Raw genomic sequence first — 27355 nt, 5'->3', positions numbered from 1 at the left:
TTTTTAAAATTTCTGATATTTTGGCTTTAAAACTTTTTTTGAACTTCAAGGCTTTATTGCTGTAGTGGATGTATAGACTGCCATTGTTTGTCTAAGCTTATGAATAAAGAGTAGTTTAGTAATAAAATTTCTGACCAAACCGAATTCCCTAGATCATGCTAAAATTCTAGTGACAGTTCTTCTGTAGATGTCACTAAAATTACATGTTTTCAGAAGGCATCTGCTGCACTTCCAAATAGGAGCACAGCTGTCCAGCCATACTAATCTAGTTTTCAACTATTAGTCATCAATGGAAACATGACATGCCTAAAAACACTTGAGTGCTTCATCTCCTGAATTTTGTACGGCAGCAAAGCATCCCTTTGTGTTAAAGATGCTCAGTTTAATATACCTTCAGACTATAATTATGCTATCTCAAGACTCCTGGTTTTTTTTTTTAGGCTAAATGCACCACACCTTTGCAGAAATGCATGCAGATATATTGCATTTTTGTAGTTGTCTTGACACAACGTAATTGATGATAATGCTTTAAACTGATTGTCTGTTTCCTTTTCCTCTTTACCTGCTTGTGCCAATACAGACTCTAAAGGTCTCTTCGCAGACAAACTTTCTCTCTCGAGCATGGTGGTTTCCAATATTTTATTTCTTTGAGAAGAATGTGCAAGGCTCTGTTCCTTGCAGCTTTTCCTGGCCGATATCTTGGCCTCCCAGCTGCTTCAAATCTTCATGCAAAAAGTATTCACGGGTTCAGAAGACGGGAGAGGACAATGAGAAATCTACCTGAAGATGGAAAAGCATCTGCTCTGTTTTTTACCAAAACATTAATGCTGTAACCAAAGTTCTTAAGAGGACTACACTGTAACTGAAGAAGTGGACCAAGCTTCTGTGCAATTGATTGGAAAGACAATTGTAGACACATATTGCCATTTCGTATGTTTTCCTATCTCCAGGCTGTACAGACCTATTCTACTCTTCAGTGCTAATAGAATGCGCCACTTGTGGGATTTTTTTATTACAGAAAAAATGGAGCAGGACTTTGCTTTACTAATGAGATAGAGGTGCCAAAGACCACACTAACACTTTTGTTACTAACTATCTCTCATCCACAGAAGCACCCAAAAAAATCTCATCTTCAGAGTTCTGGAGTGCATAAGGGCAAAAATATGCTAAAATGTAAAGGCACAATATCAGCATATTGAGGTATATAAAAAAACCCAAACAACACAATTGTGGGAAGTGGTTTGTTGCATTATTCTTGCTAATGAAGGTAAGGCCTTTGTGTGACTGCTACAGCTGGAAGCGAGTCTTGACTTTTTTACACTCTGTGGGTATGGCTATCTTAGGACCCTAAAATACTACTTGCCACCGTTATCTGCCATATATTCTGCTATATACCAATTTTTACATTTTTATTAGTAATTTTATATTTAAACTTGTGCTACCTGATGACCTTGCAAATTAGGAACAGCTGCTAACATCAGAGCTCAAGGAGCCTAAAGTTTTATTTTTAAAAAAGGACACAGTTTCAAAGTCTAAATCTTTAATTCCAGTTTGGCCTTGTGTATATAGCTATACAGTGCCTATTAGTGTATGTACATGCATATACACAAGAAAAGCACACACTGCTGTGTAGTTAAACACGTACTAAACAAAACTACTTATGGGGAAGAGTGATCATATAGTTCTTTATTCAGGCAAAAGTCCTGCAGATCCCACCTGCTTGAGGAATGCAAGGCCATGTCTTTAAAGTAAACTTTTTAATTTTAGGAGCTATCTCTTGCTGAAACTATGTAGCAAGTTTGCTTGGGAGCCATAGTTCTGCATTGAATTTCTTTTTTACCTGTTGGCACTAATTTCTGTGAGTGACTTTAAAAAACCAAACAAGTGCCAAGGTGGACACCTACAACAGTAGCATTTCTTCAGTTATTACCTAAACCCATTTCATGTTAAATGACACTGTGGTGGAACTTACATCAATTCTTTTTTTCCAGGCTTTCAGTCCAACTAAAACAGCCAATTAAGCAAATTGGCTGATAATGTGGGAAATTACCATGGCTTAAACAAGTAACCTGGTTCTTGTTTTTTGTTGTTTTGTGTTGTTGAGAAAGTAGAAGATTAGCATACCATGTTTAACCATTTGTGTTCTGTATTAATTTCTGCAGCTCATCTTATTTTCAAATTTCCAGTAAAACCTGATAGCAAAGATAAAGCTGCTTTAAGTGTTGAAGCGATACTAATATGAAGGAAATGCTGCTTATTTTAAGAATGTCTTGAACTGAGTGACGAGCGTGAAAACAGTTTAAATAATGACAACTTGTTTTTAAAAAGTGCAGTTATAAAAATTATAAAATGCAAGTATTTTTTTTTTTGAGTTAAGGGGATCAATTGCTGAGTTGTACATGAGAATATTATTGATGTGCATTTCAAATATTTTTGTGCATTATCAAAGTAATACAATAAACAACGTTCCTTACAATATGTCCTTGGTAAAACTTAGCAAAGAAAGAAATTCAGCTGATGTTTGGTTTTGTTATTTAAAATAAGCTTCTTAAAATCTTACAACATGGCCCTGGAAGTTGTGTGTGTCTGAGCATACCCATGTTTTCATTCGCTTGCTCCTCTCCTGGCAGACCGTGTGCAGCTAAAAAGCCAGTATCAAAACATCCATATGAAAGTCCTCTTTCTGTACCATATAAATGAATCTGTTCAATGTCAGGCTGTAAATCTCCCAAGATACTTGTTATATCAATATAAGTTTGAAGTTATATCAGTTTGAAGCTGAATTCTGAGCTTTGCGACATCTTAAATATGGTCATCTTCAGCCACTTGTAGCAATAATATCTTTCAGAAATCACAAATGAATTTCAGTAGTGGTGACCATGCCTTGAAAACGACACCATGGAGAGCATTCCAGTAAGGAGCTTCAACAGTGGTTTTCATCTGGTGGCTGAATAATAAGTATAGTTTAGATAGCTAATTGCATAACCACCACCATTTATCTGATATATCTTCTTCATACAGGATGATGAGGTGTTTGTTTTTTACTCTTATTCCTATTTCTGGGAAGAAAAAAGATGAAAGTGATGAAATAGAACCAAGTAAAGATTCTGCCTTTGTTGGGCAGTGTGAGCTTTCATCCTCCTGCTGGATTAGATTGAAGCTTCTATTGTAATACAAAAGGAAAGTTTAAATAGCAGCCCTAGCTCAAAATACTTGATTCCTGTTCTGGCTTGGCCCCACCTTAAGTGCTTAAATTGTCTCCATTGTATCAAAGTGCTGAAAAGGGCTTGTGTGTGTTTAACTAGCAGAAAACCCCAGTTCTCTGTTCTCTCCATAACTTTAAATTGCTTTTGCAAACTTGAGTGGTATAGATGTATTTGAGGACTTTAGGCTTATGTGTAAGGTGACAAAATGGGTTAAGTAATGGTATATGCTAGTGCTTACTGCTCTTCATCCAATACCAACCACAGCTGGGATATAAAAAATATTAATTTTAAGAACTTAGTGATCATTGTATAAAAACACCATAAAGCTGAAAACATGATTTGATCCTAAGACTAAAAAGGATTGCAGTAGGTAGAAAGAAGAGGAGAAACTTAGATTCCACCTAATGTGCCAGCCACTTGATAGCAGGTTTATTTGGGCTGTATATGCACGTCACTGCATTTTTTTTTCCCCCAAAGTTACAATAATATTCTTTTTTACAAATGTCACAAGCTGCACCTGTATTGTGCCTAGAAATAAAATGCTCCTTCTCTCCACTGAAGAGCATTTACATGCTGAACCTCCCAGATGCTTTTTCTTTTAGAAAGGCACTATTGTATACCTGGTGTATCAGTTTTACCTAGATGTTATCCAGTGCTTTCCATTTATGAAACAAGCTTTCTAAAATGCCTAACCCCAATTTAAACCTGGATTTAAAACGTTAACTCGAGCAGTTAAAGAATTATGCTGTTACGTGGTCATGCTACATATGCTTATTTGCAATGCCAGAAATGATTAACATATACTTGAAACCATTGTAAACTGACTTTTACAGTATATGCTTAGCACTCCCATGTGGATGGAAATGGTACTAAATGTTAATCATTCTTCATTGCTGTTTGCTTGGAAGGATAGCTACAGGTGGGGAACAGCAAAAAGAGCTGTGCTAAATGTTACTATAATCTAGCACTGGATTTGCTTCCCTCCTTAAAAAAAGGGGGGGGGGGGGCAGTGAAGAAAAGGAAGGGGAAAAAAGTAAGACTGTATTTATATGTTAAGATACACTACCTTCATGTAATAGAGAAATAAAGCTCAGTGTCAGAGACAGAACTGGGAAGCATTTTGAGGGATGAGAGAGAACTCTCTTAATTAGATTATTACAAATCCACTTATCTGTATCTTAAATCAGAATCTGTTCAAACTCTGGCCTTCTCCCATCACTAGTATCTGGCTGGACAATTCAGCCTAAGTTGTTTGGTGCTAACACATTCTTCTTCTCGTTTCATTAGATATGAAGTATGATTTACAGTTCTAGACACCAGATCCAGTAATTTCAGTGCAAGGTGAAGTCCTTCCATTACTTTAAGAAAACCTATCTTACAGATTCATGGGGTAATTCTGAAAATATGTCCAATCTATCAGATGCACTGGAATCGTTTCTCCTTACTGGCAGGCTTACCAACTCTAAAGCTCCATTGTCATCGTGATGCTTTTACAATATGTGTTTTGGACTTTCCTAGAAGTCTTCTCAAGGCATACAAAACTTGAGTGATAGTGTAATACCAAACACTTCTGAATGTCGGTGTTCTATACCAGGCAGTGGAAAATCAATGTCCTGAATGCAGTTACTGAAAAAAGGGGTCTTAAAAAGAAATACTTCTGTTGGATACCATTCAGATGAGAATTGCTGCTTAAGTGCACATAAGAAAAATATCCTAGTGTGCTATTGAAGTAACTTTGCATGTAAGTCAGCCTTCATATGCTACTCCGTGATGCTTCCCAGGGTCTTAAAAAAAAAGAAATAGTGCCAAGAAACTGCAAATAAAGGCTTTTGTTTTGGTATTTACAAGGAAAAGGAAAGAAGATGAAAACTTTGAAGTAGATGGTGATCATATATTGCTTTTTACGCAAAATTGAGATACAACTACATCTAATTTATAAGTAATGTAGAATTAAATTATGTGTAGTAGTGCTAAAAAAGCAAACAACCCAAACTACCAACCTCTAAGGCAATAGTGCAGCATGAAGCACTTTATTCTACAGCACAAGTGTGTCTTGTGCTATGGATTGTGCTGATTCTCACCTGTAACTTACAATATAAAGATAGAACTCAGAGATCCTTGGAGATTTTAAAATATTTAAATATGATTAGCAATATTTTATAAGCTGTTACTCCAAAGTGTCACTAATAGCTTCTAAAACAAGGAAGCACTGCAATGCTTGAAACATACTGAAGCATTTTTCAATTGGCTCAAGTTTCCATGGAATTAACCATTTGTCTAAATCTTATTAACTTAGGAATATCAGGCTAGGTACAGGTAACTTAAATATTGTAGGAAAAAGTTCTGATTCTGAACTTATCTCTTACTTTGGTAGCTACTCCTTCCTAACAAAACACTTGGAATTCCTGAACGATGCTTTAAGATGAAGTAACAATGTTGTGCAGTTTCTAGTATCTATCCAAAATACTGGTGGTGAGGATCCTTTCTCTCCTGCTGAAAATAAGTGCTTAAAAACTCAGGAAGATTTAATTTGTTTTCAATGAAAATATTTTAGTTCCTGAGGCCTTGGAGTTTAGCAAACACTAAGAGAAGTTGTGTGGCTTAACCTTCAGCTCAAAGATGCGATCCAGGTAGGCAGAGAGCACTTTTTGAATTCAAATTATATTGGCTGCATGCTATATGCTATCCATACTATAATGAAAAAAAAAGCTGTATTATACCATTATATTTAGTGTTGACTTTTTTTCCAAATGGTTCTGTATTAGTTGGCCCAGTCGCTCCCCTAGATGAAGAGTGTTTTTGTCCTTTATTTGCTGTGTAGTTAGTCATAACTGGGTTTAGTTTTGGTAAATTTCAATGGGAAGAATGTAGATCCATTGTATGCAGGGTCTGAGGTGGTTCTTAAAGTCTTTGCATGCGGGTTTCTTCTAGCAGAAATACTGTTCTTTCAAGCTATGCCTGTATAATATTAATTTCAGCTCTTGTATTTGCCCTCTACATAGTAAGGCCCTTGGAAGGGTTAGCATTTGTGAAACTGCAAAGACTTACTACAGAAACATTTCCTTTGTGCCAATTGAAATTAATTTTCACAAAACAACTTTGCTGGAATGTGTTTGAAGGTGACTTTCCCTTTTTGTTTGGTGGGTGGTGGTGGGTTTTTTTGTTTAATTAAAATAAAAAGCGGTCAGAAACTAGTCTGAAGTAAAGGCATCTTGAGCAGTCGGGGACTCACGTGGGTATGCGGAGCAGGGTCTCTGCAGCATTCGCAATGTTGGATGGAGCACACAAAGGCTTCTCTGGGAAGATAAACCAGGTTATACCTACACAGTAGGCTCTGAGTCATCTTTGCTTCTCCATTTGAGCTCCTTTCTGACTGAGGGCACAGTACTAAAGGTGGCAATCGCTTAAAAAGTACAGTGAAGATCGCTTACACACCAAAAAACTATGAAAGGGCTGAAAAGGCAGGCTGCTGTAAAACCAGTCACCAGAAGGCTGTGTTGTAATTGAGTATGTAATCTGGTGTTACTTCAGGTGTGTGAGTTGCATGTAAAATGAGTGAGTCTGTTTTCTTTTTAAATTACTGTTGTCATTTATTTAATTAGAGATTACAAGAGTGCTGAGAATATCAAGAGGGAATTTCTCTCCCTGCTTACTTACTTTCACCTCTCCTAGTGAGGTGTTTATATATGGATCTAAATCAGTATTGCTAAACTCCAACTCCTCTTCTGAGGAACTTGTTATCAGTGCTTTGTTACTGCTGTAAAAACTGAGTTTGCATTCCACTTTTTTGATAGCTTGTTGGCATTCAAATTGGTGCTTAGACTTTAGCCTTCGGCTGCTTTGGGCTGCTGCCTTACTTTACCTGCTTCTATTAACTACCTTTTCTAAATGGCTCAACACAGAAGAGAAGGATTTACTTTTGAGAAGGCTCCAAAATGGAAGCCAAAAGGTCTTCTCGTCAGACACATCTTTGCACAATTTGAAACTTGAAATTATTTTCAAGTACAAAACCTAACATCCTAGGGCATACTTTTAATCTCAGGAATCAATTCTTGCTTTTTAAAATGTTTAGTACATTCATTTGTTTGTTTTCCTCACTCAGGAGAACACATGAGACGTGAAAAAGAAATCCTGGGCGTTTTGTGAGGTCAGGGCCACACCAAGGAACCCGAAAGAGGAAATAATGGTTTGGCTGTGGTTCTGGTGCTTTCCTTGTGACTTTGGGGAGAACTCTAACTTCTGTACAAACAGTACAGGAGGTCACTTTTCATTGCAACATGGCTTCATCCTCCTTGGGTGACAGCTGTTTGTGCGTGATTTCAGCTGAATCTGCAGCTCTGTACATTAGTCGGAGCTGTGCATCCAACCTGTGAAAAACCAGGCAAGACAAAGCCTTTGGCTGCTGAGGAACCCTAGATGGTAATATAGGAATGCTGGAATGCCTGCATGATAAGGAGCTAATATATAACTTTTTTTTATAGCTTTAGGGTCCAGTTCTGCAAACACTGTACAGTATAATGCTACAATAACAAATAATACTAAATTACCTTTTGTGCTGTCGTTTCTATTAATGTTTGCAAACTGGGCCTCAATGTTACATAAATTGTTCTTAATTAGCAAGTTCATAATTGGCTTTTATGTTGCAAAACTTTGGGGATGACACTTTGTAGCACATCAGCTATTTTAGTTAAGCGGGTGATAACTCCGCGTTGTGGTTTGCTGTTCACCATGAGACAGAGTTGTGATTTGTAAGATGTTGCAATCGTATATTCACTGTGTTTAAAAATAAAAAGAGGACAAAAATAACAACAACAAACGCACCCCAAACTATTGCACTAGCTGTACTTCAAAAAAAAAATAGCAATAATGTGAGCATCTTGTAGCTTTTATCTCCAGAGGTGCTATCTCTCATGAGCACTTGCACTACTGACCATGAATGTGGTAAGAACATGTTAAGGAAATTGTCTTATGTGGTTTACTCAGCACATACAAGTTGAAACTTTTTATGGTCAGCCTGTGTACTAACAAATGCAATACTTTGTTGGACTACTTACATGACCACACGCATCTTTAAAAAATCCAAAAACTATGTCCGTTTATGGTGCTAATGATCTCTGAATTATCAAGAGCTGGCATTCTCTCCTTACCCATGAACATTAAGGAAAGCTGTGACACCTTTTCAATAAAGCAAAATTCCTCTACATTTTAAGTCTGTTCCAAATGCTTTTTATGTACATATGACCCGTTTCTATTTGTTTTATATAAAAAACTCAAAATATTATAGGAAATATTTTTAATGCAGGAAAACCTTGGGAGTGTATATGGCTGTAGGCTACATGTACAAGATTAAATTTTCATACATGCTTATGATAGCTAATCTTCTGAAACATGGTCTAAAATATAAGAGTTGTATTGGCTAGGATTAAGGCATAGACTAATAGTTAACAAAAAAATCTGGCTTCCATCATTGTTGAAGCCTTGGAGACAGAATGAAATGAACCAAACTGCGTTAGGAGAACACTGACTATGCCGGGTAGGCTCATCTTTTGCTGGAACTTCTGAAAAACAAACTCGTGAAGGAGCATGACTGTGTAACCACATCCAAAGAACAGAAGTGAAACTTGATGTAATTATCAAGGCAACTGATAGCAGGACATCATAAAAACACATGAATGACCCTTAAACTAGGATTGTTTAGATTGTGGAACAGCAAAGTCATTTTCCAACTTTAAAACTTCACAAGCAACCTTCTCTTAAGATGAAAAGTGTCTTGTGCCTTCTGTTGCAGAAGGTATTGGGTTTTTTTCTCCTGTAGTTATGATTTTATGTTGCATGTAACGAAGGACAGTGCATTTCCAACTCTTTTCAAGAGGCATCTTTGGGCGCTTTCTCTCCATGGAGAACACAAAGCCTTTAGTTCTTGTTAAAGGCTCCTTCTCATCTTGCAGTTGTAAAAGTGCCTGTAACACATTTGGAAATGCTGCCGTAGTCCCCTCTGATACAAGTGTGATGCTCTTGATTGCTGTGGACACAAGAACCTGCAGAGCGGGTGCTGTGTCCAGTACAGCACCTGACACCCTCCTCTGCTCCGAAATTGTCCCACCCTGAGGTTTTGGTCACTAAAGTGCTTTCTTTCATATGCTGGAGTGAGTTCTCTTGAATCACACCTAGTACAGGCTTCTCTGTTTTACAAATCTTCTGTGTTTGTGCAAAGAATATTCCAGGTCTAGAGTAACCTCATTTAAAGCAGAAACAACCCCACTATCTGGGATAACAGCAGGACTGGCTGTTGTTTTGTTGTGGGGTTTTTTGAGTGAAGATGGACAGCCTGGTGACAATAGTCTGTATTGTGTCTTCTCTCAGTGCTTGCTTTAATAGTAGGAAGAGGCAAAAAGAGAGCAAGGTCAGCCCTAGCAGTTCTCAACCACATTGAAATATAACTTTTCTATCTTTACATTGCTAGATGCTTCAAAGAAAACCGGTTGTCCTTTTCAATTTACACAAAAAAAGAAAAGTGCAATAGTTATAGAAATATTAAGGGATAAATTAGCTGCGTGTTTAATTCCCCTGCGAAAATGAAACCTTTGCGAGCATGTGACGTACTGGATTGCGCAGATTTTTAGCATTAGCATCCGCTGTGAGTTACAGAAACGTGGTTGTCAGTGCACTGGTTTAACTCAGAACTTTCAAATATTTTCAGTGTTCTTATGACAAGGAAAGTGTTGTGGGGGTTGTTTTTGTGAATTAAGTGCCTGTGGAAATAAAAATCCCAAAGTTGCCTGCAAGCTTAAAGCATATAAAAGCACAGCCCATACTTGAAGATAATGGGTGCTAACCCAACAACTGTATAGGATAACTGGTCAACAGAAGCCTTGTTAGGATTTAAAAGCCAAGATAAAGCTTGAGAAAGGAATATTATATTGCTTTTGAGAGTTTACTGTGTTACTTCATCTTCCAATGTTTCTGCTTGGGCCTTAACTCTATAACTTGGTTTTCTTTAAATAAAAATAAGTTCATTTGAAATATATATATATTTATATATTTAACACTCATTTTAATGTCAGACTTCAATCTGGTGGAGATTTTTCTTTTTAACCTGTTAAAAGTACAGTTGCCAAATGCTTCGATGACTCAATTCAGGGCACAACAGTTTGAGGAACGGATTTTTAAGTCCAGAATTAAATGGGAGTCATTGTTATTACCCCAGTATTAGGACTGAGGAGGAATGATTTCCAAGTGTCAACGTTTAAAGCATTATAGTGCTAAAACTTGTATATGTAGTTATTTGGGGTATTAGTAAAGTACTTGGCTATACTTTGCTGTTAATTTTATGTTTTAAAAAGAGGTTATTTGGTTCTAATTTTAATTAGAAAAACTGACAGATGTTGCAATAATTTCTGTTATGGTGAAGTAGAAACATCTATTTAATGATACTTCATCGCAAAGTTTACATTAGATCAGTAAATTTACTTAAAACTATGAAAGTAGCTTTATTTTTATGAAAATTAATGTGAAATTTAATCTCTGGGCAACTTAGACTTGGCCATGTGCCACTGAACCCAATTGTTAAACTGCATATGGAGGCAAGGAGAGAATTTCTTTATCTCGTGCTACTTTTCAACTAGACTAGAAGAAAGTGAGGCTGGATTACTGGTTTTGCCTATTTTCTTTGTAGAAGAACAACATGTTTCAGCTGTACTGAATAGTTTAGCGGCTTCTTTTCAGTCAACTTAAACTTTCCCTGAGACTCAGATTTAAAGTATCTTTGGTTCAGATACATTTTCACCTGTTTGTTTTTTCCCCCTGTATTTTTCTAATATATGCATTTTATTTGTGTACATTATTATTTTATTGCAATTTATTGGTGTACCAAAAAAGCTGCATTCTGTTCTGCTAATTGAAATCTCTGATCTTAGTTTTTCTACTTTTCATCCATGGCTAGTAAAATATGCATTTGCTGTTTATATTAGATTAATGAGAGAGTGCATCCAGTTGCCTTAATTGCTTGGAGGAAAACCGACCTTGACCATTTGAAGCTTTCTGTATTTCTAAAATTCCTGTAACTTCTGTATAATTGCAATAAAACCTTTTTAATATACTCCAGCCGCTATTTTAAGAGCCACTTGTCACTATCTTTACTGAATGTTCAACTATTACAAAAAAACCCACAAAACCAAAGCACCTTTTTAATGGGTAAGCACTGTTTGGTTTTTCAGCTGGAGAAAGTGCACTAAGGTGGATTTCACAAGGGGGGGAAGTTACCCTGAAGATGGGCTGGGGCTTGTTTGGTGGGTTGTGGATTTTTTTTCCTGTTTTGTTGTTGTTTTGGGGTTGTGTGGGTGGGTTTTGGGTGTTGGGGGATGTGTGCGGTTGGTTTTTGTTGGTGTGTGGTGCTGTATTTGTGTATGTGTGTGGTTGGGTTTTTTTTATAGGGAAGGATAAGGACTAAACCATATTTTCCTCCAAAATTTAGGTCCAGCTCTGAGGCACCTCTCTGCTGTTCCGCATTTACCAAGCACACACTTACCCTAGAACTGGGACATAGTTCCAGGTTAGTCCTTGCTTATGAAAACAGAAAATGTTGGTGTGTTACCTAGAAGTGCCAGCTTTTGTATTTGGGAAGAAGGGTCATCTGTATTTCCTTCTAAGCCTCAACAGTGTTTTGTGTGTGTGTTGTCTTGCACATGAGGCATTTAGAAGTAAATCCTATGGGGCTATGAAGAGCAGTCACTTTTTGTATTAGATGGACATATTAATATATGTACGTATGTTTAATGAAATATTTGAACTTGGATTAAGTCCAAGTGCACAGTCAGCTTTTGATCCCACTTTCCCCAAAAAGCAAAGTCACCCCCCTGCGGGAACTAATTCTCCGCGTCCCTGTTTGCGCAGGTCCTGTCCGGCTGCCCCGGGGCTGGTCCCGCACTGCACCTGCTCCCCTGCGGATCCCCGCTGAGCCCCTCTCCCGCTCCTGCCCGCCCGCCCGCCCGCTCCAGGCGCTGCGCCGCCGCTAACGGGCTCGGCCGCGGGGCGGACCCGTTACCCGCCCACAGCCCCGGGGTCAGGGCTGCAGGCCTCGCCTCCCGCCCGCCCCCGCCATCTTAAGCCGCTAGGCGCTGGCAGGGGGCGAGTGCGGGGCGGGGACAGCGGCGGCGGGATGGCCGGCTGGACGTGGCTGCTGCGGGCCCCCACCGCCACCGAGCTGCTGCTGGCGGCCGTGTGCTGGCTGGGCTGCTACTGGCTGCTGCGGCGGCCGCGGGCGCTGCCGGGGCTGCCGCCGGGCCCGGCGCCCTGGCCGCTGGTGGGGAACTTCGGCTTCGCGCTGCTGCCGCCGCCGCTGCTGCGGAGGTGGGCGGTGCAGGTGCGGGGCGGCGGCCGCGGCCACCTCGCCTTCTCCCCGCACGTCTTCCTCACCCGCCTCACCAAGATGTACGGCGGCGTCTTCCGGCTCTTCGTGGGCAGCCGCCCCTTCATCGTCCTCAACACGTTCGGGGCGGTGCGGGAGGCGCTGGTGCAGAAGGCGGAGGTGTTCAGCGACCGGCCCTCCGTCCCCATCGTCCTCATGATCACCCGCAAGAAGGGTAAGGAGCAGGGTGAGCCCCCGGGGTGCCGCTGCTGAGGCACCGCTCGCTGCGCCGTGCTGAGCGGCAGCTGCGCGGTTTCGCGGCTGCTGCGCCGAAATTGGCCGATAACTCTTGGGAATTACAGGCTGAGCCAGCTACTTGGTCTCTGCTCATCGCGTGTGCCCCTTGCCCCGCTGGTGACAGAAAGCACGTAGAGAGACACCCACCCTGCACTGAGGGGAACGGCAGCATCCCTGTGGATGTGACAGCGCTCCGGTGTGCACAGCAGCGTCGTGACGACTGAAATGTGCGATTCCTTCACCAGCCTTCGCAGGAACGATCATGGCGTTTGTGCAGGGACCTAAGGAACAGCTAGGCTGTCACTTTCTGAGTTTAGCTACATCAGGAGGAGAAATTTCAGATGCTTTAGCAGCAGCATGAAGTGATTTTGTGCTTGCCCTGTTCTTAGCAAGGTAACGATGGCTAAGAACAGGCTCTGAAGTCCCATAGCTGCCCGGTCTCTGCTGTGTGTGTGCGAGCTGCTGTTGCTGGGATGGTTGCAGGTGTGTTATTCTGCTTGCCAAAACTTACTGAGCATTAATAAGTCAAAGGAGAGTTTACTAGCTTTCTCAAAAAAAAAAGGCTTGGGGTGTTTAAACACATGATGGCAATACTGCAGTTAGAATTTCTTCATGTTTAGTCTTTAAGTTCATTACAGATCTCAGCATTTGTGGAAAACTGCATTTCCTTTGTCAGTTTAGGAGGGGTGGCCTGGGAGGCTTGTTAATGTGCTAATTGTATTGTAAAACTTACTTTCAATTTCTGTGATCAAGGAAAGCTATTGGTTAAGTGCCTGAAACTTTAATAGGAATTAGACATCTGTAAGGAGCATGAAGTCCTGGTTGTTCTGGGCTCTTGTTGCTTCAGAATTTAGTATTGTATTTTCTTCAGGTTTTTTGTTTTGTGGTTTTTTGGTTTTTTTTAAGAATGCAATTGTCTGTGCTGCGTATGTTGACTTTTCACATCATGTAGAGATTTATCATTGAAAGTGAAGCACTATTGCACTATTATTGCCTTGCGGTGATCCAGTTTCTCTCACCTCTGTTATTCCGGCTTTATGCTCTTCCTCCTTAATCTGCCTTTTATGTTATTCTTTCCTGGCTTGCAAATCAATTATTAGTGTTGTGCAGCAGCACACAGTGAGCACTGGGAGGTTTATTGTGGCTAGGAGAGTCTTCTCTACATTCAAGACAATAGGTCTGTTTTCTTTTATGGAGGTATTTGGATCCTAAAGCTAATTTTCCTATTGACAGAGAAGGGAGGAGATGCTGGATGTATAGTCTGTTTTGGAGATATTTGTTGTGGGATAGAAGTAGTGATAACATACTGTTTCATTCCAAGAAACCCATGGTGGTTCTGCACGTCAGCCACAAACCCTGAAAAACAAAGTTGGTTCTTGACCAAATTCAGCCCCAAAGAGGCCTGTTTTTTCACCTTCCGGTGCTACTGAGGAAACATTACTTGAGAAAGGGGATCTGAAAAGGTTTTGGTTCTCTATTAAAGTGCTAGGGGATAGATATTTGAATGGATTTCCTAAGGAATGTCTTTGTGGAGAGACGATATCAAGTTCAGCTGATCCTCAGCTTGTTCTGACTCTCTGTAATGTCCTGTTCTTTTTGTTTAGGCCTCTTGAGACTAGGTCATGTGTTTGTATTCTTCAGTCCGTCATTACCACTATGAATAGATAATGTAATCGGAAAATGTGGCTGGATAGATTAACAGCTTTATGTTACACTCGAACTATTTATACCTTTGGGATTGCAGACCCTTCTGAATACAGCTATCTTGTTTGCATATCTACAGATTTCTGTTTCTAGCTATAGATTTCTTGTTTATGCTCCTTTTTGCAATAGAACCTATGAACATTATGTAGTAATAGAAAAGTAGGTAACATTAAGTTCTGGAACATAGTGCATCTTTCTATTGCTAATTTCCTATGACCTCTTAACATTAAGATTTGCAGCTGGCAGAATTGATGTTGCCTTTATCAAGTAACCTCTTATTTCCAGAAACAAACATATTTAGTGTCACTTTACTAGAAGAACAAAAGCAGAACCAGCCTTGTGTTTTGATGACTCTAAACTTTCTCAGGTTAACTGTGGAGTACATTAGAAACAGCAGGTTGTGTGTTTTGTTACGCTGCGCTATGTCTGGTGTGGTCTGTTAATTCAATAAATAGGTGTTTGTAAGTGAGCAGGATTTATATTTGAAGCTGAGGCATTGCATTTAATGACGCAATGGTGCAGAATGTGTGCCTGGAGGCATCAAAGCTGTTGAGATGCAAATCAAGTAGGTTTTTGCCAAGTGGCTCCAAACTTACCTTCCCAGTTTGTTTGCAGCACGTGTGTCCTGCATTGGTTATAGTTTAAGAAAACCCTTGTTGTATTAGAAATGTGTACACACACAAACAGTATTGAGAGGTTTGCATAACATGAAGGGGGAAAGAAATGCAAACCGGTTTGTGTTTTAATATTTTCTGTTCTGCCTCGCTGAAGGAATTTGTGTCTCAGGGCAGTGAGCAGAAAAGGGTATAGTTAACCTGTGTCCCAGAGTTAATAATTCCTGTGAAATTGGTGTCATCTGTAATAAGCACCTACAGTACCTTTTCTCCATCTATTAGTGTCTCGCAAAGACTAATAAACCTATTGGTGTAGTTATGTTCATATAACTGAGAGGGAAAAGGAGGGACAGGATTTCCCAAGGCTGTTATAAAGCAGCTTGTTTTCTTGCTTTAGCATCAACTCCAGAGCTTGGGATGGATTTGCTATGCATTGTTTCCCTCTCTTCTGGCTCTTGGGTTGCAGGCCTGGCTATTTCTTCTTCAAGACACAGCATTTTGGTTTCAGACTCCCCCTTTCTCTTCCAGGTGTTATTTTTGCGCCTTATGGCCCTGTCTGGAAGCAACAGAGGAAATTTTCTCTCTCAACACTGCGTCATTTTGGAGTAGGAAGACACAGCTTAGAGCCTAAAATCATTGAGGAGCTGAAGTACATAAAAGAGGAAATGCTGAAGCATGGGAAGGATTCATTTAATCCCTTTCCGATCATTCGCAACGCAGTGTCCAACGTTATCTGTTCCATGGCCTTTGGTAAGCGTTTTGGCTACCAAGATGTTGAGTTCAAGACAATGCTGAAGAACATGGCCCGTGCACTAGAGCTCAGCGTGAACAGCTACATGATCCTGGTCAATATTTGCCCTTGGCTGTACTACCTTCCCTTTGGGCCTTTCCGGGAACTTAGGAAAACAGAATTAGATATGACTGCTTTTCTGAAGAAAATAATTGCACAGCACAGGGATACACTGGATGTGGCAAATCCCAGGGACTTCATTGACATGTACTTGATCCATGCAGAAGAAGAGAAGAACAACAAGGAGAGCAGTTTTAATGAGGACTACCTGTTTTTTATCATTGGTGACCTTTTCATCGCAGGCACAGACACGACTTCCAACACAATACTGTGGTGCCTGCTCTACATGTCTCTCTACCCCGAAGTACAAGGTAAGACTATTTTTATTCTAGGTATTTGATTGCAAACCGTAAAGCTTCGGTACACCAGTCATTTGGAGTGCAAATAGTACATGTGTATGTATAATTTGAAAGACTGATATGTGGTTAGACATCTGTCCTGCTCTGCTATGATGATCTCTAGGTTAGTGCTATATATTAATATACATATTAATATATATTATGTATGGTTTGGGACAACTTGCTATTTCCCAAGCAATTCCAGGGAACCTTGTCATGTTTCAAAAGCTGTGGCAATTGTGGCATTCCAGGCCTATACTTGTGATACATGTGAAATATGTAGTGATAAGCTCTACTTTTATGCCTCGCTGAGCAGAGTTGTTCTTGAGCCTTGCGTCAGAGTTTGGGGAAGTGAAACACTGCTCGCTGTAGAGGAAGGTGAAGTTAGAGACAGCTTAAGCAAATTGGACTTAAGCAAGTCCACGGTGCCAGCTGGTCAGTGTCACTGCGAGGCCTCTCGCCATGGGTGCGGAATGACCATGGCAGTTGGGTAGTTTGCTGATGATGGGGAGGGGAAAGAGACATGTGGAGCACGTGGGCCCAAAGGACAAGCAGAAGGAACTGGGCTTGTTCAGTGGTAGGGAAAGATGACTGAGAGGGGTGATCTTATGCTGTTTGCAGATCAGAAGATGCTAAGAAGATGGGGGCAGTCTCCTCTGAGGTGTGCGGTGGAGGGAAGAGAAGCAGCAGAGACAGTCTACAATGAGATAATTCTGATCAGATAGTAGGAGAAAAATGGCCTATGAAGATAGCGAAGAGTGCAACAGATTGCCTTGAGAGTTAACAGAAATATTGGGAAGTATTCAAAACTCACGGGGGTGTGATCCCGAGTAGTCTGATCTACTCTCAGAGTTGGATCTAACTTGGAAGGTGACTTTGCTTTGAGTTAGGGCCTAGATCAGATGACCGCCATAGGTTCCCTGCAACCCAGGTTGTTTGATGATGCTATGATCTGGTTACTGTTTGTAACAGAGATCTAGAAAATTACTTGTAGATTTTTATGTAAAAAATACCGGTGGTGTGGGAGAGGTTACAATATTACAATAAAATAGTACTTGATAGACTTGTAGTTCAAGACTTGTTAGGATAAATTTCCATGACTAAAGACTTAAAATTAATTTTGCTTCAGTATTTTTGTATAGTGAGGCTTTTACAGTACACGTGGTTGCAAAGCCTGCATTTTCTTTAGTACTATTTGGCAAATTTAGATGGTTGAATTTAAGAAAAATAAGGCAATTGATTTATTAATGTATTAGCAGCTTCTCCCAAAGTCCTACATAGCAACTGATTTCTGCTGGAAAGATTGTTGGGTAAATGCAGCCTTGAAACCCTGGCAGGATGGGCAGATTCTACTTGGGTAACTCTACCTCAGTTTATAGCAGCAGAACATTTCCCCTGCTTTGCCCAGACTTCTTTTTAACTTGGAGTGAAGAAGAGTAAACCTCAAGTTATCTAAGACCAATATAAGCCTGGAATACTTTTATCAAGTATTTGGGATTTTGAGCTTTCCAGGTGCTGCAGCTGCTTTGCAGATGAGCAAATAGATACTTGTTTACAGCACCTCTGTCTGAAATAATCTCTTTAAATAGGTCAAGATCGTAGTTCGTTGCACAAAGTTAACCAAATTGTTGACAAGGATTGCAAAATAGGGCATCAGTTCAGTATGTGGGAGAGAGTCCACCAGGGCCAAATGTAAAATTAAAATTTATTGCATGGACTTATTATTCTGTTTTTAATGGTTGTGTGTTATTACTGCTTGAGTTGACACACAGTTACATGGACTAGATACGGTTTAAATTACACAAATGAGATCTACAGGAGTTTTGTGAGGATAAAAAACCCCTTTCCTGATCCCTGGTATGGTACATGTATGTGCCAGTCAATTTTCTCTCTTCTACTGATCTGTAACCATTTTATTGCCCCTCTCTGATTTCCCCTTATGCTGTAGCTGTTGTCAAACACTATGAATAAGCTCAGTAGTCCGGAGTGTATCACTTAGCTATAGAATGTGATTCTCTGACTTCTGGTATCCTCCTGGAAGCTACACTAAGGTGCATGCAAAATAAGGAGGTGACTGGTGACAGCCAGAATGGCTTCACTAAGGGCAAATCGTGCCTGACAAATTTGGTGGCCTTCTACAACAGGCTTTCAGTGTTGATGATAAGGGAAGAGGAACTGATGTCGTGTACCTGGACTTGTGCGAATCATTTGACGCTATCTTGCATGACATCCTTGTCCCTAAACTAAAGAGAGATGGATTTGATGGATGGACCGCTCAGTGGATAAGGAATTGACTGGCTGGTCGCACTCAGAGAGTTGCAGTCAACAGCTTCAAGTGGAGACCAGTGACAAGTGGCATTCATCAGGGGTTGGTATTGGGACCAGTACTGTTTAACATTTTTGTTGGTGACATGGACGGTGGGATTGCCCATGACACCGAGCTGTGTGGTGCTGTTGGCACGCTGGAGGGAATGGATGCCATCCAGAGGGACCGTGACAGGCTGGAGAGGTGGGCCTGTGTGAACCTCATGAAGTTCAACAAGGCCAATGCAAGGTCCGGCACATGGGTCAGGGCACAAATCCAGGCTGGGGAGAGAATACGCTGAGAGCAGCCCTGAGGACAAGAACTGGTGGTGTTGGTTGATGAGAAGCTCAGCGTGACTCGGTGACATGTGCTCGCAGCCCAGAAAGCCAATGGTGTCCTGGGCTGCATCAGTAGAAGCGCGACCAGCAGGTTGAGGGAGGTGATTCTCCCCCTCTGCTCTGCTCTGGTGAGACCCAGCCTGAAGTGCCATGTTCAGCTTTGGGGCCCAAACATGAGAGGGAGATGGACATGTTGGAGTGAGTCCAGAGGAGGCCACCAAGATGATCAGGGGGCTGGGGCACCTCTCCTGTGAAAACAGGCTGAGAGAGTTGTGGTTGTTCAGCCTGGAGAAGGCTCCAGGGACACCTTATAGCACCTTCCAGTGCCTAAAGGGGATGTATGAGAAAACTGGAGAGGGACATTTTACATGGGCATGTAGTGACAGGATGTGGGGTAATGGCTTTAATAAGGAATAAATTAATCACCACGAGGGTGGTGAGGCACGGGACCAGGCTGCCTGGAGAAGCTGTGGATGCCCCATCTTGGAGATGTTCCAGGCCAGGCTTTGAGCAACCTGGTCTAGTGGAAGATGTCCCTGCCCATGGCAGCGGGTTGGAACTAGATGATCTTTAACGTCCCTTCCAACCCAAGCATTCTATCCCATTCTTATTTTTCCTGTTCCGCTAAAGGAAATATCTGAATTGTACAACTTTAAGCGGTAGCAGATGTTGCAGTCTTTGGAAGGCAAATGAAGGACCATCAGGGTAAAAAAAGAGAAAGAACGTATTGGTTTGTGGAAGCCAGTTTTGCTTTTTATATGGAAAAGACAAGGGGGTGTGTTTGTGTGTGCGTGAATATAGTGAACATAGTGAGGAGTATTTGATTTGCTGTTCCCTGACTTGGTTTTGGTCCTTGACTTCTGAAGATCTGTGAGATTTTTAAATAAATTAAATGTAGTGGAGCAGTTCAAATAACCTGCTGTTAGCAATGGACTCTTGAGATCTGTGTTTTTGTAGCTGGTAACGTGAGCAGCAGTTTGACCGCTTTCTGTATAGTTCCGCGTATATTTACAAACCCTGAAGGAATGTTTGATGGGCTAAGATGCTGGTGTGACATTTGGCATGAGACAATCTCCTTTATTTTCTTTTCCATATTGAAAACTTGTTTATTTTATTGTGGACATGCATACCTGAATATAGGGCTATAATGTGTCTTTTAAAGAAAATAGCAAAACCCCACAAAGCAGGTACCCGAGAGCCACACCATCAGCAAATCTCTTGCTGTCGCTATTTTTTACTGTGTTCCTCATATGAGAACTTGTTTTCTTACCAAAGCCAGCAGGTGGCAGCAACTGTTCACTGAATGCAGTTTGTACAGTGTTTCTCAATGCTGATCTGAAAACTCAGAGACTCTTTTTCATTGAGCTCTTATTTAATCTTGAATCAGAGATAAAAGAGCAAAAACTTAAGAGTATCAGCAACCTGGATTCTGAATCTTGGAAAAGCAGGAGAACCACAAAATGTTCAGGATATCAAGGGTGAAGAATGAAAACTCACTTTTATTATCATTGATTAAAGGTTAATTTTGAGGTCTCCTCTTTCAAGTTTATCTTTTGCTGTGTAACCGGTTTCCAAGTTCCCTGGCAGAAAAGGTGCATCACCCTGCACATGGCTGAGGCAAACCTTGCATCTTGGAAACCTGTATGAAGAGAATTACTTGTGCACCGAGCTGTTAGCGAGATGAAAGGGACAAACAAACGTTTTGATGCTTTGTGCCCCACATGAATGAGAAGGGAGATAAGGTTGTTAACTTCTGTTTTTCCTTTGCACTGCATGCATTCGCTTTTTCTTCATTTTTTTAAATGCAGGCTAGAAGCTTGGTTTTTTCACCATTCAAATTACGGTATAGTTAAACTAAGATTATGAATACATTTGGAACTGGAACAGAACTTTTCCTGGTCTTTTCCAATACAGAAGTGCTGGCAATGTCTGTTTTCTCAGTAGCTTTACTCTTGACAGTTGTCGAGATTGAGCTTGGTTGTTTATTCTGAACTGAGTTCGTTCTTAAGGGTTATGTTGGCATAATTATTGCAGCGAGACATCATGTCTTACATAGATTTGTCAAAAATTGCTATAAAGAGTGAAACATAGGAAAATGAAACTGAGAGGATGTCTTCTCACATATTGTGCGTATTTTTTTCTTTTTATTTTTGTTTCTCACTCCATTTGAATAGAGAAGGTTCATGCAGAAGTCGAAGCGGTTCTAGGACGTGACAAAGTTCCCTCTCTTGCCCACAAGGCTCAAATGCCCTTCACAGAGGCAACCATTATGGAAGTGCAGAGGATGACTGCGGTTGTTCCCCTTTCTATACCTCGAATGGCCTCAGAAAATGCTGGTAAGACTTCTTAATACAGCGTTTCTTTTGTGCGTTAAGATCCGGTGGGACATCTAGTGATAACTTACAAAGACCTCAATTATGTATTAGACATGTAACTCAGGTCTGTAACATGGCATTTATAGAGAGTAGATTGAGATGCTCCTGTTTAAGTACCACGTCTGATCTGATGTCCAGAAATTTTCTGATTTAGAGGGATTTCTGGGAGTCAGCTTGTGTGGAATGATATGCTTAGTGGTAGTTGGCAGCTGAGACTCCACCTTTGTACCTGGAACAGCAGAGTTATTTTTGGCCATCTGACACAGAGCTCTGGAAATACCAATGTGGAGCAGCTGGTTTGCTAAAGCTTGAAAGGCTTATACCACTGAGCTCTGCATCTACGGAAAACAGTAATCAATATCCTTTTTCAAGTGATCTTGCTGGCTATATATTTTCATAAACATAGCTGAACACCAGCTAAAGTGATCTTCTAGTTGTGTTTTTAATGTGTCTCCCACATTTACTTTTAGCAGCTTGTCACACCCTCTGTCTCTGTGCTTGTGTTTAAAGTTCTGCAGGGATATACTATCCCTAAGGGCAGCGTCATCGTGCCCAACTTGTGGTCAGTACACAGAGATCCTAACATTTGGGAGAAACCTGATGAATTTCAGCCATCAAGATTTCTGGATGAAAATGGCCAGCTAATTAAGAAAGAGGCATTCATTCCTTTTGGAATGGGTAAGACACCCACCTGCAGTCTGTAGCCGGTTGGGGGTGGTGGTGCTGTCTCAAGTGTTGGGCCTTGGAGGCGTGAGATGGGACCATGTAGGACCAACTACAGAATTATTGTTACAGTTGGTGGCTTGCAAAATGGGTCGGGTTCCTAAAAGCTCCAGTTGCCAGGCAAAAATGAGAAATGGTAAATAGATAACCATGAGCCAGCACTGGGCCCTTGTGGCCAGGAAGGCCAATGGTACCTGGGCTGTATTAGAAGGGGGGTGCTTAGTAGATCGAGAGAGGTTCTCCTTCCCCTCTCCTCTGCCCTGGTGAGACCCCATCCGGAGTATTGTGTCCAGTTCTGGGCCCCTCAGTTCCAGAAGGACAGGGAACTGCTGGAGAGAGTCCAGCGCAGGGCAACAAAGATGGAGGGAGTGGAGCATCTCCTGTGTGAGGAAAGGCTGAGGGAGCTGGGGCTCTTGAGCTTGGAGGAGACTGAGGGGTGACCTCATTTATGTTTACAAATATATAAAGGGAGAGTGTCAGGAGGATGGAGCCAGGCTCTTCTCGGTGACAACCAATGATAGGACAAGGGGTAATGGGTTCAAACCGGAACACAAAAGGTTCCACTTAAATTCGAGAAGAAACTTCTTCTCAGTGAGGGCGGCAGAGCCTGGCCCAGGCTGCCCAGGGAGGCTGTGGAGTCTCCTTCTCTGCAGACATTCAAACCCGCCTGGACACCTTCCTGTGGAACCTCAGCTGGGTGTTCCTGCTCCGGCGGGGGGATTGCACTGGATGAGCTTTCAGGGTCCCTTCCAATCTCTAACATTCTGTGATTCTGTCCTTTGATAGTACTTTTGCTACAGATGCAAATGCTGTTAATATGAAGCAATACAGCTGAGCAAGGCTTAGACTCAGATGAGGGAGAGCAAAGCTTCCGAGTTCATAGCTTAAGAAAAGCTTGAGCCCTTCTGTGTTTGGGCTCTGCTGGCGCAGGAATTGCATGTGTGTTAACAAATGGTCAACAAGATTAAAGCAGTAATACATCTCTTCTGACTGTTCTTTAGGTAAACGTGTGTGCATGGGAGAGCAGTTGGCAAAAATGGAGCTGTTCTTAATTTTTGCAAGTCTAATGCAAAGTTTTACCTTTTTGTATCCTGAAAATGCTGCAAAACCATCTATGGACGGAAGGTTTGGTCTGACATTAGCTCCGTGTCCTTTCAATATAATAGCTTTGAAGAAATAACATCAAAAAGATTACACAGAGAAACAGTGCACTTTAAAAATCCAGCTTTGTTTCCAGCATTCTCTTACTTTCCAGAAAAACAGCAACTGTATAGGCTTTCCTCGTTGGTGAGAGTGACCCATTTACACTTCTGGAAAGAGAAAACCTTTTTGTCAGCTGTTGCATTCCACAAATGAGCTGGCAGCATAGTTTGCAATTTGATATAAAAACTTGCTGGGCTCAATCCCTCTGTCTATAAGCTATTACTGTCAGTTGGTCAAATATTAAATATGGGAGAATGGTCCAAAACATCTCTTAATGCTTTAGCAAATGGTAATCGTTATTTTGATAAGAGTAGTACGTAAACATTTAATTTACCAATTGAATGAAGGACATCATTTAATACAAAAAGGATTAATGAAAGACAGCGTATTAGCATTTTCTGTGTAAAAAAACTTCATAACTGAGCTTAAATAATGACAAATACTTTTTGGAAATAACTAAATGACACTACTTTTAACCTTGGAGGATGCTTTCTTGCAAGTTACTCATAGGTGTCAATCAGATTGAATCGAGTTCCTGGATCCAAACAGTCTTGACTGTCGTGGCTCACTATAAACAAGCAGGTACCAGCTCAGGCTTGGAGGCCACATGAATCCTTGAATATACCATGTCCTTAACATGAAAGGAGTATGCAGCATCTGGATGCAGATGTTTTATCTCAGAATATAAACAAGAGCAGATTTCTCCAAGAAGAAACAGGAGTCTGTTCTGTCTGGTGCCAAGCAGATATTCATGGCAACATCTGTGCTGCCACTTTCCGCTTGCCGTTTTCCCCATGTCTGCAGCCTGGACAGACCAACACCCTGCTCACAGGGGAAAACTACACGTGTAATCCTCAACTTGGGGCTTTCACTCAGGTTTTTCATGTGCAAACAGCGTGGGCAGTGCCCCCACAACCTGTTTGGCTTTGGGAACTGGACTGTTACTTCAAATATGCCAAATATACAGCACTACAGATGTAGGTCTTACACATTTAGGCATGGAACATGAGGAATCTGACAAACTTGAGGTTTGAGTATAAAGGCTTTCTCTTTGTTATGTTACACATGGAGTAAAAAGATCTGTAGTTCACACAATATTAGTGTATCAGTACCTTTTCAAATTTTAGTGGTGTTTACCACTATCAAACCAATTGCCAAGGAAACCTGTTGTTGGGTCTTTCAGTCTTGCCTGTTATTTGAAAGATCTCTCAAACATCGAAAGCGTTCTTTTGGGGGACATGTAGCAATTAACCCTTAAATAATTGTTTTTGATCATCCCTAAATGTCTCGATACATCATATCAGATGAAATAAGTACATAGGTACTCTTTTAAGGAAATACTTTTTTTCCCGCCTCATTGGAGATGTGGCCAATACTGGAAGTCCTCCTAACCTCGGGTTTATAACACTGGAATGTGAAGTTGACTCTAAAGTGGAATTGAGTATTTCTTAGCAGAGACTAAACCTAAATAGTAAAAGAACATTCAGTTCTTGAGCTTGAAATTGACCTTTATGTCATTTGCTAACTTGAACTTTTAAAAGCCAGGTAGTGCCTAGCAAAGACTGGAAGATAGTTATTTTGGATTTAAATTAAGGTTTGCTGTTAGAGTGGCTTAATTTCTGAATGGTGTATTTGTTTGGTCAGGTACCCCGCTGTTTGTACGAGAACTTCCACTTCTCATATAGTCTAATTCTGGAATGTATAGGTTGTATCACGCTTGTGTTAGGTTTTTTTTCCTTTGTGTGGAATATTTGAAAACCCCATAGCACAAGAAAATGAGTTTGGCACCAATCCTAGTAAACTTGGACTAAAAGCTGACAGTATGGGAGTAATAAGCACTTATTTCTTTAACTTCATTTTTTTCCAATGAATAAATAGACTCTGTACAGTTGGGATTTTTGTCTGGAAATCCTTAAAGTGGTATATGCTTAATTGCAAAGCTGAAATTAAATGCTGATAATATTTATCTTTATGTTGAAATGGCTCTTTAAGCAACATAATGATGTTGGTGTACAACTGATTGCTTCTATAAAATACGTGTCCTTTTAATCAATGAGGACACATTTGAAAAGCACTTTAGTATATATATTTATATATTTTTACAGATTCCAAAGAAGACGCAATTCACGTAATTCCCTAGTATGTGGAATTGTACATATTTGTGCTTGTTTTGCCTGCTGGGTTTGGTTTAAAACGTCACCTTTAAAAACTATCCTTCCACAAACAGTACGTTGAGAATGCGGTTTTTGGTGATGCCTATAATCAAATGCTGCACAGTGCAACAAGCTAAAAATACTGATGTGAAGGTGCAGCCATGTCAGTGCCTGCCAGAATGCAAGATGCTGTTGGAAATGACAATAAACCCTGCCTTTCATGCCTTCAGATGCACTGAAATCTTCACAGGATGCCATGAAAGTAGCTGAACAATAGCATAAAAGCAACAAAGTGTGGGTTTATAAATGTGTTGCAATCTTTGGTAAACTGTAAGTGAAGTGGTACCAAAATCGGTTTGTATTTGTAAATATATCTCTCTCTTTTTTTAGCAGAGGAAGCATCTTAAATGCCTTATTGAAAAATGTGTTTTATATAAGTGGATGGCTATTTCTGAATGCTGAAAATGTCCTTATTTCTAAAAATGAATTCAGACTTTGCCTCAGTGTAATTTTATTTATAATAAAGTAATTCTCAAGTAAGTGTTTGACAGCTTTGCATAGTCATTTTAATGAGTTCGAGTTGTCGACCTAAGCTCGCGGTGTTTTACATCTTACAAGGGAAGCTTTTGAATGAGAAGATGTTACAAAATGTTTTGGATAAGGGGGAATAAAGCAAAACACGGAGAACACAATGCCAGGCCTGTTATGACCAAATGGTAGAAAGAGTATGTTTTAAAAACAGTTTCTCGGAATGAAAGGAGAGGGAAGAGCAGAGATGAAGACTTACTGCTCCTGGCTGATTTGTTGTCAGATGAGCCTGAGCGAGGAAAGGGTGAATTTTTTTGGATTGCGCTTTTGGTACAAAGTGCAGAGATACGAGAATACTCCTTTTGCTTGAAGAAAACAAATTGCTTAATGTTTACGCCCATGCTGACTCAAGTGGGACAGGCAGGAATTGCCGCGTTGTCAGCTGTTGCTGACTTGAACATCTGGTTGTTCTGGTGGTGATTAGATGGAAAATGGTGGTGGTCTGCAGCTGATACGGTTCAGCCATTCGTGCTTAGAAAGGAATGATTTTTGTTGTTGTTCACTAGATTGTTTGTGCCAGCCTGAAAATGAAATCCCCTTATTACCGAATGCTGCAATCATTGAGAAAACGAGCTGGCGCAACAGGAGTGTCGAGGTTTGGAAGGCAACACAGTGACCTCTGCTGCCAAGGGCGGACATTGGAGCGGCCTCTGCACAGAACCTGCCCTTGGCCAAGGGCCAGCAGGGCCGGGCAGCAGCTCCTCCGGTGCTGACCTTGCTGTTGATTCCTGAGGAATTCTACAACTGCCTGGAAGGAGGTTGGAGCATGGAGAGCGTTGGTCTCTTCTCCCAAGTAGCAAGTGACGGGACAAGAGGAAATGGCCTCAAGTTGCACCAGGGCAGGTTTAGACTGGATATTATGGAAGATTCTTCACGGGAAGGGCTGTCGGGCATTGGAACAGGCTGCCCAGGGTGGAGCCACCATCCCTGGAGGGGTTTAAAAGGCGTTTAGACGAGGTTCTTGGTTGGACTCGATGATCCTGAAGGATGAATCACAAAATATTATTCAGAGTAAATACGCCAACTTACTAGCCTAGAAACAGTTCCACCACTTACACCCTTCAGAAGTATCAACTAATTTCGAAGAGTGGGCTGCTGTTAAAATAATAATGAATCCAGGCTTTTCCTTTCTGCTTGGTCTCACCCAGGCTTTCTCTGGTGGGGTTTTTGGTGTCTTTTTTTTGTCTAATTCAGTAAAGCACTAGGCAAATTTTAATCTTAAACACAAGCTTAAATCCCTCTTGGTTCAGAACACGTTTCAACACGAGTCAGCAGTAGCGAAGGTGAGGGAGTCACAGCGCTTCTCCCCGCGGTG

General features: G+C 40.9%; 2 protein-coding genes across 4 annotated transcripts in view; both read left to right on the top strand.

Annotated features, from left to right (window-relative positions):
* SGMS2 (sphingomyelin synthase 2) overlaps positions 1-8415 on the top strand; it is a 37070-nt gene extending 28655 nt beyond the window's left edge. For all 3 annotated transcript variants that reach the window (XM_071808205.1, XM_071808207.1, XM_065837926.2), the window contains exon 6: positions 581-8415. In XM_071808205.1, the coding sequence (XP_071664306.1) occupies positions 581-784 (204 nt within the window). In that variant the 3' untranslated portion in view covers positions 785-8415. The remainder of the gene's footprint in view (positions 1-580) is intronic.
* Positions 8416-12302: 3887 nt separating this feature from the next.
* On the top strand, positions 12303-27310 carry CYP2U1 (cytochrome P450 family 2 subfamily U member 1). Its single transcript, XM_065837794.2, has 5 exons — positions 12303-12787; positions 15696-16328; positions 21173-21334; positions 21884-22051; positions 23098-27310. Exons 1-5 carry the CDS (start codon positions 12364-12366, stop codon positions 23274-23276), a joined length of 1566 nt encoding a protein of 521 aa, XP_065693866.1. The 5' UTR covers positions 12303-12363; the 3' UTR covers positions 23277-27310.
* The last annotated feature ends 45 nt before the right edge of the window (positions 27311-27355 follow it).

Source organism: Patagioenas fasciata, chromosome 4, assembly GCF_037038585.1.
Source record: "Patagioenas fasciata isolate bPatFas1 chromosome 4, bPatFas1.hap1, whole genome shotgun sequence".
NCBI classification, from domain to species: domain Eukaryota; kingdom Metazoa; phylum Chordata; class Aves; order Columbiformes; family Columbidae; genus Patagioenas; species Patagioenas fasciata.
The sequence above is the reverse complement of the archived record's forward strand: the minus strand, read 5'-3'. Positions and strand labels throughout refer to the sequence as shown.

Coding starts and splice junctions, on each gene's coding strand:
- CYP2U1 (XM_065837794.2), top strand. CDS start 12,364: ATGGCCGGCTGGACGTGGCTGCTGCGGGCCCCCACCGCCACCGAGCTG. Junction 16,329..21,172: donor TCTCTACCCCGAAGTACAAG/GTAAGACTATTT, acceptor CCATTTGAATAG/AGAAGGTTCATGCAGAAGTC. Junction 22,052..23,097: donor ATTCATTCCTTTTGGAATGG/GTAAGACACCCA, acceptor ACTGTTCTTTAG/GTAAACGTGTGTGCATGGGA.